This window comes from Pygoscelis adeliae, unplaced genomic scaffold, assembly GCF_000699105.1.
Source record: "Pygoscelis adeliae isolate BGI_AS28 unplaced genomic scaffold, ASM69910v1 Scaffold86, whole genome shotgun sequence".
Taxonomy (NCBI): domain Eukaryota; kingdom Metazoa; phylum Chordata; class Aves; order Sphenisciformes; family Spheniscidae; genus Pygoscelis; species Pygoscelis adeliae.
Genome location: NW_008824930.1, coordinates 448,827 through 463,782, shown reverse-complemented (window position 1 = coordinate 463,782; position 14,956 = coordinate 448,827). Strand labels below are relative to the sequence as shown.

The 14,956-nt window shown below is 38.7% G+C and overlaps 1 protein-coding gene across 1 annotated transcript in view; it reads left to right on the top strand.

Annotated features, from left to right (window-relative positions):
* Nucleotides 1-14,956, top strand: part of CTNND2 (catenin (cadherin-associated protein), delta 2) — a 573,271-nt gene that overhangs the window by 530,220 nt on the left and 28,095 nt on the right. The window contains exon 16 of the mRNA XM_009325000.1: nt 2,350-2,434. Coding sequence (XP_009323275.1) covers nt 2,350-2,434 — 85 coding nt within the window. The remainder of the gene's footprint in view (nt 1-2,349; nt 2,435-14,956) is intronic.

Below are 14,956 nucleotides of genomic sequence, written 5' to 3'. Positions count from 1 at the left end.
GGTAAAAAGTAGTAGCGTAACAAAGTATGTGATTCCAGTTGTGGGAGCTCCCCATGCTCTGCCGATTTATTTACATTTGCATTTTTATTATTATTAAACCTATTTAAATTTTTTATTTATATCTTCTAGATCAAATGTACTGATATTGCAAGCAGGTTCATATCCATTTCTCTTAAGTTGAACATGTCTTTCCTCAGAATAATGCATTTGTCTACCTGCTCATTATCTGGTAGAGATTATAAGTACCTGTCGAGTCTGAAATTGTCAAAGTATCATGGGTAGTTTTAGGAGGATCAAAGGGTATAATTCCCTGTCTAAGTATCCCTCATAACTGTGAAAGACATATCTATGTTGAATGAAAGTATTTAGCCCAGCTAGTGTTGAGTAATGCCAAAATGCCCTCCCAAATCATGATATGTATCCCTTCTCTCAAGTACTTTTAGTTGCGGTCCTGTGTTATTACTGTTACAGGTTGCAGAGTCCTAGAACAAGAAAACCTGTCAACTCACAGTGCTACAAATGCTTATCTTAAATGAAAGTTTCATTTTTCAACTTTCAGAAATGTTTGCGTTGTTCACCATTGCTTTGGTTTGGTTTCTTATAGGTAATCCATTGTTTAAAAATCAGAATTGCTGGTTGTTGGACTGATAGGAAATTCTGGCATGCTCAGTTTAATACAGTAAAATACTTCAGTATGAGTTTATCTTGTCCAGTATGAAGCATCTGCTTCTACAAGTGCAGGATACTAGCCTGGCCACGCATCCTGGTGTGTATCAGTGCCAGGAGTGTGGGGCTGGCCCCGCTAGCCTTTGGAACATGCCCAGGGCTTGAGCGCTTTCCCTGTATGACAGCACGAGAAAACTGGTGTTCATAAGGTCCTATTGGCCAAGCCCATATTGGCTTCGCATGGTTCCTGTTTCTCCTCAGTACTCACAGTATGGTTGGCCCAGTTATTTTCCTGGTTACTCCATGCTACCAGCACCCCACTAGCCAGTACAGCTGGGAGTATAATAAAAACAATTATGCTTGAAAGGGTTTATCAAATTCCTGGTTATTCACCAATTACCCACCTACTGTTGTACTCTGGGTGAGAAATGGAAGAAAAGGGGAAAAAAAGCACCAAATAAATTACTAGGAAAGTACTGTATAAGTTAATTGAATCAGTTGTCACGAACATTGCTTTACCAGCTTGAGTGTCAGCCTACCAGTGGTCCCTCTCAGAGGTCACAGGATACACCAGAGCCTGTCCCCTGAGAAGACTTCCAGCCTAAACCAGTAACATATGCTGCTGGTTTTCTGGTTTCTCTTTGGTTTTGCAATCCATGTGCCTTTTCTGAGTAAAACATGAATCACCTCAATACTGCCCCAAACTCCATCAATCCTCACTCCAGAGTTTGGCCTTTGCAAGGTTTTCTAGCATGCTACTGCTATATGTGTGTTATTGGTACAGCACAAGGGCTTAACCGCGCAGTGTATGCTTCCTCAATGGGCTGGGTTATCTTCCCGGTCCTTTTCTATTTGACCCTTCTTCACTGAGCTGAATACTCTCTGATATTTTTTTTTTAGATTTTTTTTAAAGTTACCTATCCCAAGAGGAATATATGACTCCAACTGATTGTAACAATAATTTAGAGCTTCTTTCAAAACCTTTCTGAAGAAAAAGTCCATGTGAAGTTATATATGGTTTTCAACGTGACATTACATTGCCGTCATTAAAGGGTAATGGTGTGAGCAAGATGCAAGTCCTAATTTGGATTCCTAATGAAATTTGTCATGACTTTTTATAGTCAGTTGTGTTTCTGCATCTTGGCTGTGCACTTCAAAAACAGTGCTCATCACCCATCTAGAGTGTTTCTTTTGGCCACTGTTAAGAGGTGCTTAATGTGTTGAGCACGCTGTCATGAGTTGAAGTTTGGCAGCTTACAGAGAAAGAAACTCTGGCTCTAACTTCTTGTCCTTTATGCCAAAAGTTGTAGCCAGGACATCTTCTTAGATGTACATAATACCAGTTGGGTCCTCAACAATTTTGCCAATTGCTGCCTCTCCCATTCCTCTTACTATGCTCTCGGCATGAATCCTTGTTCTCAGTGTGCGGAGGAACACACATTTTGCTCCTCACTGAATAATTAGTACTATAGAAATAACATGTATTGCCCTTGCTTAAAAACACATTGGTCTCCGAGATGCCAACCGAAGATCTTATGGTACATTTAAAACACAATTTTAATTGTGGGTTTAAATCCATAGCAATGCATTTGAAAATAGAGATGAATGGAGTCTTGTACTTAACAGTCTCTTTCTCACTCTTTCTTTCTCTCTCTCTCCCTTTTTAATATATGTGTGTAACAGGCATTCGCCAAAAGTGGTGAAAGCAGCATCTCAGGTCCTCAATAGTATGTGGCAGTACAGAGACCTGAGAAGTCTCTACAAGAAGGTAAGGCTTGGGTTTTTTCTAGATTTGTCATCTTTCATATGGTTACCCAAATTTGGGGGCTGAGAGACTTTAGACCAAAACATTTATGTGAACTGCAAATTGACCTAGAGTTTAAAATTTCAGATGCTTGGAGGTATGGGGTTTTCCCTCATTTCTACTTCTAACATAGAAATACCTTTTGAAAATACATGTGGTGGTGAAAAGGGGTTGTGAATTTGATTTTCAAAAGAATTCATACAGAAAGTGCTGGATCTGACAGCCCTGGAGAGTGAAGTCCTCTGTTCATAGAACAAACCTATGCAAGCTCTCCTACTGTACCTTTCTTTCTTACACCTCCCCACCCTGCCCTAAGGAGATTACCAGATTTCCAGCCCTTCAGCTCCCAAATTTCCTCATGAGATTGTGAACAAGAGTATCTGAAGGAGTGGTGCTTAGGGGCCAGTTACATGTGGAGCTGGGCTGAAACTTGATAGCTTCACGTCCAATCGGCTAGCAGAAAACAGCATCGTATGCTTTGTTTTCAGACAGTCTATGGAGTCTATAGTACCATACCATTCCCACAGGCCTGCTAATCTTTTAAAAATGAATCACGATACGGTAATACAATCCTGTGAAATAATATCCTATATAGCTTTTAAAACATGTCTACTTAGTAAATACAACATTTAAAGTAGTTCTTGCTGGATGTTTCCGAACTGAATTACACTCCATGTGAGTATCAGCCCGCAGATCTAGTTCTCAAAGGTCTTCTTGCTACATGGAACTTCACAGCTGATCTAATTGATATTTGTATTTGTAATCTCGGCAAAGAGAGCTAAGGCTTCATGTGGCACAAAAGTTCAGGTCCTGGTTAAGTCTGAAGCATAAGAATGGTGAAGTAGGGAAGGTTCACAGCAGTGTAGTGTGTGCTGTATGTATTTTGTACAAGAAAAGAACTTAGTTACGTGAAGAGCACACACCAAATCTTAAACTGGCAGAAGCTGACCTTCTGTTTGAAATGCTGTTCTTTTGCATGCCTCAGCCCTGCTTGTGTCAAGTCTGAGCAGTAAGGAAGACGATTATTGAGTCTCTCCCATTGTTCACTTCCAGTATTTTCAGTCATCCTTGGCAGCCCTAGGGATACCAGATGTGAAGATGTTCCAAGTAACGAGCTGGTACTCAACTGTCCCATTAAGAGGTGGGAACAAACATGAGCTAGAGGAGGCTTTTCTTGACGGAAGGCAGTAACACACTGGAAGTGTGAATAGCCTGACTTCTGTGCATGTGGGTGGCTGCACTGTAGAGGCTGAACTTTATTGCACCATAATCTCTTAGAAGTTCTTACAATGTCTGGCTCATTTCCAACCTTCTGTCTGTACATATATGCTGTGATGGAAAAGCGGTTTCTAGCGTTGCTCCATGCATGAGGTAAGCTATATATGCTGTATGGCTTCTGAGTATACTGCTACCTAAAGGACATTCCATTGGCTGCCAATGTGAATGCCTGGTAATGTACTTACATACTAAGCATGTTTGGGTACTAAGTACCTTGCATGCTTAAAAGAACATTTTCTGCGGCCACAAATACATACTTGTGGCATGGAAAATCGTGCAGGCTAGCCTTTGAGGTAGCTTCCAGGACACTCGTAGCAGACAGATTGTCTATATTCTCAGGAAGCATTTTATTAATCTCTATATTGGCTAATTCCTACCAGCCTCACAAAATCTTAAAATGAAGGTCAGTCTCTACTACATATTTATATATTCATTATATGCCATTACATATGCTGCTAAGCATTGTATAAATATGTTCAGATAGTTAATTTAAGATACTCCTGTTTGTTAAAAGACACAGAGTAATCTTTATGAAGTCCATAATATTTATTAAACTTGCCGATAGTAGGCTGACTTATGCTGGCTGTCCGAGTTTCACCACTGTTGGGAAAATAATGTTTTTACGATAGGAAAATTAGAAAAGTTTGCATTATATGAATAAACAGCTAGTTATGTCGTATAAAGATTCTGGGTCAATGTGATCTGCTAGTAAAAACGAGTGAACACACAGCTGACAGTGTAGTATGATCAGCACTTTGCAGTATCTTGCACTTGCACAGCCTTTTTTGAAGTGCAGGTAAATCCCATTGCATAACCATCAGCAATTTCTTCCTATGTACTGAAGTAGCTATACAACTACTTTCAAAGAATTGGTGGCCTACAGAGGCACAATTTTGTATTGTAATACAAGGAAATTACAAGCATCACATCACATTTAAGAAGAAGTAGCAGCACTGACCTTACTGTTTGAGAAACAGTCTAACCAAATAGTTTGAATTGTGGTATATTTTAGAGCTACATGTTTACAGTAGTGTAAGTAAGGAGAGATGAAAAGAACAGAAGTAGTACCCTTTGTATTCATGGGGAAAGATGGCAATATATGTTTACTGCTGATACAGTAGTAGTCAGTATATTTAGTCCAAATATGACTGCATCAGCAAAAACATGAAAACCTCATTCGCTTTTCTAATTTTGCTCAACATTAAAGGAATCATCCCATAGTTGGCAATATATAAACTGCACTGACAGAAAGTCCATCCAGAGTTGGGGATTGATGTGGTCACCTAATGACTTGCCACATCTGTGAAGGACCAAAAGCCAAGAAGTGCATAGGCACCAGTTTCCCACTTGCAGCACTCCCCAGTGAACTCCTGGCTCTGAAGTGGAGAGAAGTGCAGGAGTCAGAAACTAGTCTCCCACCTGCTGCCATTAGCTGGGCTGCCCTAAGCAGGGTATACAATGCTTCCTGCAAGCTCCATCCCATCATGGGTGAGCAAGCTCTTCAGCTTTAACCAAGGCTGTAACGTTAATATGCCTATGTAGCGAAACCTAAATTAAGCAGCCTGTAAGGACACTGTCAAAATCAGCTGCTGCATAAAAATAGCCCAAATTTAACAGATTTCAGGGTGCCAGCTTAGCTATATTGCTTAAGAACAATGGTAGTGTGCACAAATTTCCTTGTGCCACTCTGTCTGACAGATACTGCCTGTTTCTCTGGTCTGTTCAAAGCCAAAAACTGCAGCAGCAACTGCAATGACTCAGTTAACTTCATTGACCAAATCAAGCCATATACCCTGTCTCAAGGTTATAGCGTATCTGGCTAAGAATACAAACAGTGTCTTTTGACAACACAAAAATTTAAGGTCCTATCCATCTTTTTCATCCTGAAAAATGCAAAATTATTCCACAAGTCAGTGAGGTAGAAAGCATAGAAAATTAAATCTGGTAAGCCAAGTTTAGCTAAAGATATGTTTCTGGAAAAAGAGTTTCAGGCTAGCCCATGTGCTGTGTTTAAAAAGAAAAGCAGAGCAGATGGACAGAACGAACCCTGCAAGCAACGTAGCTCTGACAGTCCAGAGCTCAGAGTTCTGTCTGGTACCCAGGAACTTCTCTGCAGTGGGCTGATCCTGCTCCCAATGAAAGCAATGAGAAGGCCCTGTTGATTTCATAGGTCTTTCTGTAAGGCCTCAAAAGCAAGAGCTGGAACTTTTGCAGCCAGTTGAACTTTACTGGGGAGACAGGCTAAGTAGTCTGCAGCATCTGATGTGTCCTGGGATTTCCAAGATCCTACAAAAAGTAAGGATTGAAGGTTTGTGTGTTGCTTTCGTTCAGTTTGCTGGAGCAGGAACATTGTGCCCATTTATTAATAGCTAATACAACAGGAGGTGCACTCTTTGAATGTTGGTCTCTCTTCTCAAATAGCTTTTTATTCTCTAGAAAGCATGCTAAGGTGGAGACTGTAGCTTTTCTGGCTCAGGAGAATGATGGATAGATTTCTAACTTCCTACAGCTTGAGCTGCAAACTCAGGGAAGAGGAGGAGGCATTGGCTTTGTTGTCTCAGTTTCCACTTGGAAAGCTCTGTAAGTCACAATACCTTATGCACTGTGTTTGCAGAGCTATGTCACACCCTGTACCCTCTACTGACAGGTTCTATCCAGTGTACTGGGATTTCCAGTTCATAGCTGTTCTGTGGCTTTAATGGGGAGGACAGTCTTGTTAGGCTGCGCTGGCACGGGAAAGGCAGAGAAAGTGAACAGTCAGTGCTCAGATCTGAGAGTGAGGTGACAGTGTTTACCGTCCTTTGTAGGCTTGTGCTTTGGGGAAAAAGAGGATTTAATTCCCTGGCATGGTTAATTTGGCACTGTCCTAACACAGTTAACAAGAAAGAGATATTAAAAGCATAAATGTTTCCAGTCCTGAAATTATAGGGGGAAAAAAAAGCTTGACAGAGCAAGAGGAAGCAATGAATTCAGTCTTGAAGTGAAGGAGCTGCTAGTCATCCCAGAAGTTTAACTTGCAGGTACTTAATCGTGGAAAATAGCATTTAGTTAGCTGAACAATGGCTGAAACAGAAACCTAATCTGAAAACTTCCCCCCAAGAGGAAAACAAGGTTCAGATTCAGCCCCATATAAACAGTGTTTGGATGATTTAGGGTGATTAATTTCTAAATACTGCTAAAGCTTAGCAAGTAAGAAAGAAGTGATCGTCACAATTTTTCATCAGTAGATGAAATATTGTCTCCCAAAGAGTGTCTTTAATGTCATGACATTTTCAAACTTTTTGTTCTCTACAAATAAGTCTTACATTTTCATAAATGATCATTTATCTGCCTCTGTTTTCATGAGTCCATTCCGAAATACTTAAAATCTGATTTTCAAAAGTGCTTAATGGTCACATGGTCCATAGCCCCGTGGGTGGGCCAGTGGCGCAGCACTTACGAAAAACCAGGTGGGGCAGCTATCCCACTTGTCCCTGTGCTTCAGACTCATGATACACCCCTCTTCTTCAGGTATCTTTCTAACCTGTACAGTCAGCAGGAGAATTAAGTGCTGCTTGCAGTCTCCAGAGAGAGGTCCTGTCCCATTTATGTTTAGCCACCTAAGCAAGGTGAAAGGAACTACTACGGTCATTCTTTAAAGACATGTATTTCCAAGTGAGGAACACTGGACCCCACTCCAGACTCTAGGCTGTTAGCTGGTTGAAGACTTGGGGACACCTTGGAAGATACAGATGTGACTGTAAGAGGGCAGATTTCCATTAGCTGGTAAACTCTTCTCTATCTCAATGTTCAAGAAAATAACCAACTACTCTTAAACACAGATAGCTTGTTAAATTACATGAGGAAATTTGAGCAAAAGGGTTGTGCTAAATGAGCTTAACATGAAAGAAAATTTATTAGCTAAAAACAAGCTTCAATTAGCATTAAATGTGTGTAATATTAAAGAGCTGGAGGAACCGTCAGGAAGAATATGTTTTCTATTAATTGGTTTGCTTTGCCTAACCACTTAGGCTCCAGCAAAATGTTTACATTCTATCATTGTGTTTACACTTATTCTGTCTTCCAGTATATAAGTAGAGATCACAATGAATTTGCAGAAATGATTTTTCTTTTCCATTTATTATCGTAGGTTTCTGTTCTGCATGGAATAATAGAAATGTTTGTCCTATTCACCTGCCATATGAATAAAAATACAACCAGTTATTTGAAACCAGGGAGGCTGTTAAAGGCGGTCATCCTTCAGCATGTAGCGTGCCATTTACAACAGGGATACTATTGTGACAGGCATTTAATGAAGTCAGAGTAGTCACTCTGAAGATGGCCTTGTCTGTCATTGGCTGGAAAAGATACTTAGAATTGCCCAAAGCCTTAGAAGCAGTTAAGCCAGTCCAGATCTAGAAGAGGACTCTCTTTTCGTGTGACTTTCAGAATAATAAAATGATGGTTCTATAAGAAGGTCCTTTATTGCTAAATGTTCCATGAAAATTGCCAGCAATAAACTTCAAAACCCTGATCAAGGAGTTCTAGAATCTAAAGTCCTTTCTTAAGTAAAGTATACCTACTCACCCTTTAAAAATGTTAATTACATCGTGCTGTCAGGTAGACTTGGAACACATCATTTGGATTTTCTTCTGGTAAGGTTATCGTCTGTCAGACATCCCCCCAAAAGATGCTGTCTTTAGGTTAAATTTATCTAGTGAAAAGGTCTGTGCAGAACTTAAACCCTACATAAAAGAATCTAAATTCCAAATCCAGAACATAATAGTTCCTCAAAAAAGTGGCTTGACTTGAAGGAACTATTCATGTGCTGAGATTGTTCATGAGCATATGTATTTCGCAGTGCTGATCCTTCAGTGTGGCTTAATTTATTTCTATACAATTGGCAAGGCCTTTTTCAGATTAATATGTCACCCTTTTAGAAAAAGGATGGATTAATTTAAGGTAAACCCTCCACTGTAATATAAAACTAGATTGTCATTATAGAGAAGGCATTGTCTAGAGCCCATTTTTATATTAACTATGAAAATGCAAGTACCTGATTAATAAATGATTGACTGATTGATTGATTTATGGCAGTGGGCGGCCCCAAGCTTCAGTGTGACTGATGACAGAGGATTTTCACCAACCCACCACTCTGGGTCATGGCACGCTCAGCATACTCTCTCCCAGAGCCAAGAAACCAGAATCTATTCCCCAACCCAGGTATTCTGGCTGTCAGCTGACCAGTGTTGAATTGTTCTGTTTCATGCATACGGAGATTGGTACCCAAAAGAGTTCTACAGGAGATGTTTGAATCGAAAGTAACAAAGCCTTACTAGAGCATGTATTTTAAAATTATACAATTTAATTTACTGAACCCTGTAGGTTCTAGACGGAAAGCATCTTGCTTCACTTAGGACAGCAGTCCCATTCATTTCAGCCGTGTGAGGAAGGTATGCAGAGTTTTGCTCTCGCTGAGGACAGCATATACCAGAGAGAAGGACAAGTGCGTTACATTCAGTTCCCTGACAAGCTTTCTAGCATTTCTGTAATCTCTTTTTTGATTGCCTGAACCTTTCAAACAGAAAGGCAGTTATTGATAAGCACTGTGTTGCAATAGCAGATTAAATTTATCAAGCACTTTGCTTTCTTTTCTGGCCTGATGGCATCTCTAAGAAAAAAGCAATAGCTGCGTATTTCAGTAATCCCAGGATCCCAGGTAAACTAGGATAGCTATAGAAAAATCGGTGTGTCCAGGAGTCAATTAAATTCTTAAAATGCTGATTTTCGAATCTATTAAGAACAATGGATATTTCCTTCAGACAGTTGATGAGAATTAGCACGACTGGGCATTTTTTTATTAGCAGCACCCATTTCCTTAACCAAGTGTAGTCTTTCATTTTCCTCCTAATATTTTTTCATAATAAAATGTGACTCTGTGGCATTATTGCAAAAACAAAATACCTTCTACATATGCACAACATTCAAGTAAATCCATGGAGAAACCTTTAAATATATATATATGCCTGTGTACCATTTCTGATAAAATATTTAGAGAAAATAGGAATTTATATGGTTTTGCTGGTCACACAGGACGTAGTGGTTATGCTATTTCTTTCTTTTTTTTTTTTTCTACTAAGTTTGCCTGGAAGAGAGAAGACATCAGAGAAGATCTCATTTAAATACTTTAGACATAAATATCTTTCAAGGTTAGGGTAAATCCTTTTAATCTTTAGCTAACAGGAATATGATATTTAAAACGCCCAGCATTTCATCATCTGATATATGACATTACTTTCTTTTGTTAGTCAGGAATTAAGCAAATTCCTAAATTGATTTTAAATACAGGAAATGTGGAAATTTTCTGTGGAATTAACATATTCAAGCCTTTTTAAAGCATCATCTGAGTAATTTTAGAAGATAGAGATTCTATAACGAGTATAGCAGAAAAAATTACAGTCTTTGAATATATACTTTCTTTTTTTCTTTCTGTTTCAGTCTTTCTTGCCTAAAAACATGTTATTCGCATTTAAGTGAGCATTTTAAATGTGGCTTTTTATCAAATGGCAATCTTGTTAAATACTTAATCATGAAATTGTCATTGGTTTCACTACTGGAGAAAAAGTTGGTATTACTGATTTTTTTGTGTGTGTGTTGAATTATTATTAATTCTACTTTTTGTGGTGTATATTAGTCTCCAGTGTTCATGTAAGATAGGCTTGCCTTTCCCAATGCACATACAAATATGAAGTATTTCTTCGTTAAAGCAAAGGCATATTTTCTATTCTGCAGGAAATAATAGGTAGTAGCTGCAGACCAAAGAATAATCTGTTAATCTTTTCACATTCTTTCTTAGGGACACAAAAACTCTTCAGTGAGGAATGATACGTTAGTCTGCAATTTGTTTTTCTTTTTACCTTGATGCTACTTTTTTCAGCATAATTAGCACTAGGCAGCATCACTGCATAGTATAAACTTACCATTTAACTTACCTGCTCTTTTGATTGCGTATGCCTTCCCAGGGATTGGGTTTTTTAAGAATCGTTCAAAACTTTCTCAAGTAAATTTTAACATTTGTGGCTTTTTCATTGCCAGTTGCCTGCTTAAATAATATCCTGTTTGTCTATACAATAGGAATTTACATATCATGAGCAAAATCATGAAGCCTAAAGAGCAAATTGTGCAAATAAATTGAGCTGAGCTATGCAGGTAAAAACTTCGACGTATGCAGAAGTATTCAGAAGTATTCACACATGGAAAAAACGGTGTATAAACTGCGCTTGAATTTTTAAAAGGAAAAGAGAGAGAGAGGAGGAGAGAGAGATTCTCAGCATTTGGCATAACACAAATATATTAAGTGTTTTCACCTAGCTGTATTACCATTCTGGCTAGTTTTTAAGAAGAACAATTTAGAAAAAAAGACAAAATTTATATCTAAAATATTACAAAATGCTAACTCAAACTGAATGTTGTTTCAATTTTATTTTAATGCAAATAATTATCATTTCACTTGTGCAGTAAAGTAGATCATGTTCTGATTTTCCTAGCTTATCCATCATATCAAGTAATATTTTTCATAGGTCCTTCTAACCCCCTTTGAGTTTATTAACGGTACCAGACAACACTACAAAGAGAAGGGATTGCCGTTATGTTATTACAGGTTTTTTATATGTATTTTACATGGCCTAAAGAGGGTAGAAAATCTTTTGGAATCCAAAATATTAATGTTCTTACCTATATGACAATGACAACACATGATGGAGTATCAAAATTTGTGTTTCTCCATTAATTGTTAGAGGGAGGTGTTTTCAAATGTTTTACACTTCTGAATTCCATCATTTACTGTATAATAGACTTCATTTATTTTAATAATTTTGCATTTTACATAGTTAAATTCTTTGTGATACTCTCTTTACTATGCAGTATCACCTACCATTCCTTTAGTCATGTTTCAGTTATTTCAGTATTTATATGTTTCTTTCTAAAACATTTTCCATGTTTACTACGGTATTTAAAATATTAGCAGTAATCTAAGATACAGTCTGTGCTGAACTGAAGATTCAATACTGATGATAGTATTTTCATTAAAACAGTCCTGTGTAGCTGAAGCGAGACCTTGCCCATCCTTACAATATTTTGCTGTGGGATTTTTTACTGAATGGTATCCAAAAAATCAGATATGATGACGAAGCACAATTAAAGCCAAAATTTGCACTCCTTGCAAATACTTCCATGCCTGTGTGACAACGTATCTGCATTTTTGCTGGTAATTATCTGCATGTGCATATGTGTATACACAAATGGGGGTGTGTGTATGTAAAACATACTCACAACACAGCATGGACCTAGAAGATGCTGCCTTTCAGCATGATGTCTGAGCAAAGAGAGCTTGGGAATTCCTTAAAGAATAAACCTTAATGGTTTGGGCTATGAGCGTAGAATGTATGTGCAGCTATGCTTGACTGTTGCTTTTCCGATGAGAGCCTTAAAGTTATGATAGTCCTTTCCTTTAACATTCAGCATTGTAGCAAGTGGTAATTTAACAACCAGACTTAGCAGTAATTCCTCTAAATTATCAGTAAGAGGTGCATGGAAGCTGACACCATTCTCATCCAAAACCTGCTAGACGCAAGAGGTGCTAAACAAATAAGACAAGAACCAAAGTTTGTCCAAGCAGTTGTCTAGAATGAGCCATACATATATATGATGCTAAAGCATCCTCAGCATTGATAGTGAGTCTCATGGTAAGCTCTAGCTGACTTATGTGGGAACCACTAGGTATTTTTCACCTGAAAACCCAAGTCCGTTTTAAGGTTAGTTAAGTACAGATTTAGAAGAGAGAAATGTAATCTCATAGTTGTGTAAAGTCTGTCCCTAAAGAACTCCACCTTTTGAACTTCTCTGAAGAAAAGAAAATTTAAAATGCAGCCCAGGAATCAGTATCTTTGACTTAGAGCCTTCTTTCTGAAGGGAATTGTATAACTGAAGTTTCTGAAATATCCTTAGGGTAGAGATATGAGTAGGCATCCAGAATCTGGAGGGTTATGCATAAGTAGAAGGTCACATCTACAGAATTTTTCCTCTCAAAAATACAGTTCCTCAGAATAAGATTGGATTTTAATACTTGAATACAAAGTAGATACCTAGGAAAATTATCTGCATGTCTTTTAGGACTGGGAACATTTTTAGTCCACTTAAATAATGTATTATATTTTCAAAACAAATATAAATAACATTAATTAATGGCAAAGAAAGTTTAGCTGGATTCAGAGGTACAACACTGAAAAGAATCCAAAAGTCTTTCTAAAGACTTTCAAAAGTCTTTAGATATATGCTTTAGATATATGCTAAGATAAACCATTTTTAATTCATGTCAGTCTTTTTCTGCAAAAGTCGTTCAAGGAATATGATTTCTACCATTCAGAACAAAAGAACATTTTTAATTAACTTGTATGCTTGATATTTGCATGTCTAGGTTCAGACATAGGTAAAAGCACATGTGTAGTAAAGAGTACGTGTGAGAAACTCAGTTTTTCCCAGCAAAGTTGAACCAGTATGTTGGATGGCTGCTTATAGTTTTGCAAATGAGTCAGATCAGTAGAACTTTTACTAGTAATAACAGCATACGCAAGCAGCACGGAGAGGATGGAAATCAAATTAAATTTATTATTATGGCAATCAAAGCATGTTTTCTTTGCAGAGGTAAATAGTCTAGCTGTGATGGTCTGATGCATAACACTGGGCATCTTTTGCTGATGCTCCTCTGTGTTGCTGTACTTATGCTATCATCATCCTCATTCTTCTGGGTCCTATAAGGAGGTTCAAAGTGTTTGTTTAATATGGTCAGTACATGTAAATTGAATCCAAGTTCAATGAAGTATTAAGCTGGTGCATCAATATCCAGCTTTCAGTTCTTTGATGTTCTGCGTGATCTAATAATGGGTGGGGGAAAAAATACTGGGAAGTCCTTCCCATTTCTTTCCTCTTCTCTTCCTAAAACTGCTGACAGAATTCAAAAATGGCCTAAATATGTCTGCCATTTCAGACTTGAAGAAAGAAACCTTGTATTTTGAAAGAAGTCTCTTTTGTAGTATGTGTACTTTGTTCTGAATTGTTTTACTTCATTTACCAGCTGATACAGTTTGTCTTGATAAAAGAGCTATAGCTTCTTCTTCCTGCAGAACGTAGAAATGAAAAGATTCACTGGCAGTTTCTAAATTGTTGTTATTACTTTTAATTTTACAAAGTGCTTTTAGGGAAGATTGTGGTTCCTCTAAAATAAGAGTTGTAGGCTTTGGTGCAATAGTGTCTTCCTCTTTGAGTTAACAATACTAGGCTCTTATTTACGGAATCAAAAACTCTTAAAGGTATTTCAGTAAAAAAGAATATGCATTTCTCATTATTAATGTCTAAGTGTGTTGGTAAACTACATGCTTGAAGCGGCATATCCTTAAAACTCATACAGCTTAGCAATAATCGCTCGGATCTCTAACTCTCTAGTTTGAGTGTATTTACGCAAGAACTTTTGACCTAGAACCAAGGACAGTATGAGTTTCAGTGCTGAGTGGTGTCCCTCAGGAGTCCGTATTAGGACCAGTACTGTTTAATGTCTTCATTGATGACATAGGCAGTGGGATCGAGTGCACCCTCAGCAAGTTTGCAGACAACACCAAGCTGAGTGGTGCGGTTGTCACGCCAGAGGGATGGGATGCCATCCAGAGGGACCTGGACAAGCTCGAGAAGTGGGCCTGGTGAACCTCATGAGGTTCAATAAAACCAAGTGCAGGGTCCTGCACCTGGGTCGGGGCAACCCCCGGTATCAATCCAGGCTGGGGGATGAAGGGATTGAGAGCAGCCCTGCCGAGGAGGACTTGGGGGTGCTGGTGGATGAAAAGCTGGACATGAGCCAGCAATGTGCGCTCGCAGCCCAGGAGACCAATCGTATCCTGGGCTGAATTAAAAGAAGTGTGGCTAGCAGGTCGAGGGAGGTGATTCTGCCCCTCTACTCTGCTCTGGGGAGACCCCACCTGGAGTACTGCCTCCAGCTCTGGGGTCCTCAGCACAAGAAAGACATGGACCTGTTGGAGCGGGTCCAGAAGAGGGCCACGAAAATGCTCAGGGGGATGGAACACCTCTCCTATGAAGAGAGGCTGAGAGAGTTGAGGTTGTTCAGTCTGGAGAAGAGAAGGCTCCGGGGAGACCTTATTGAGGCCTTTCAATACTTCAAGG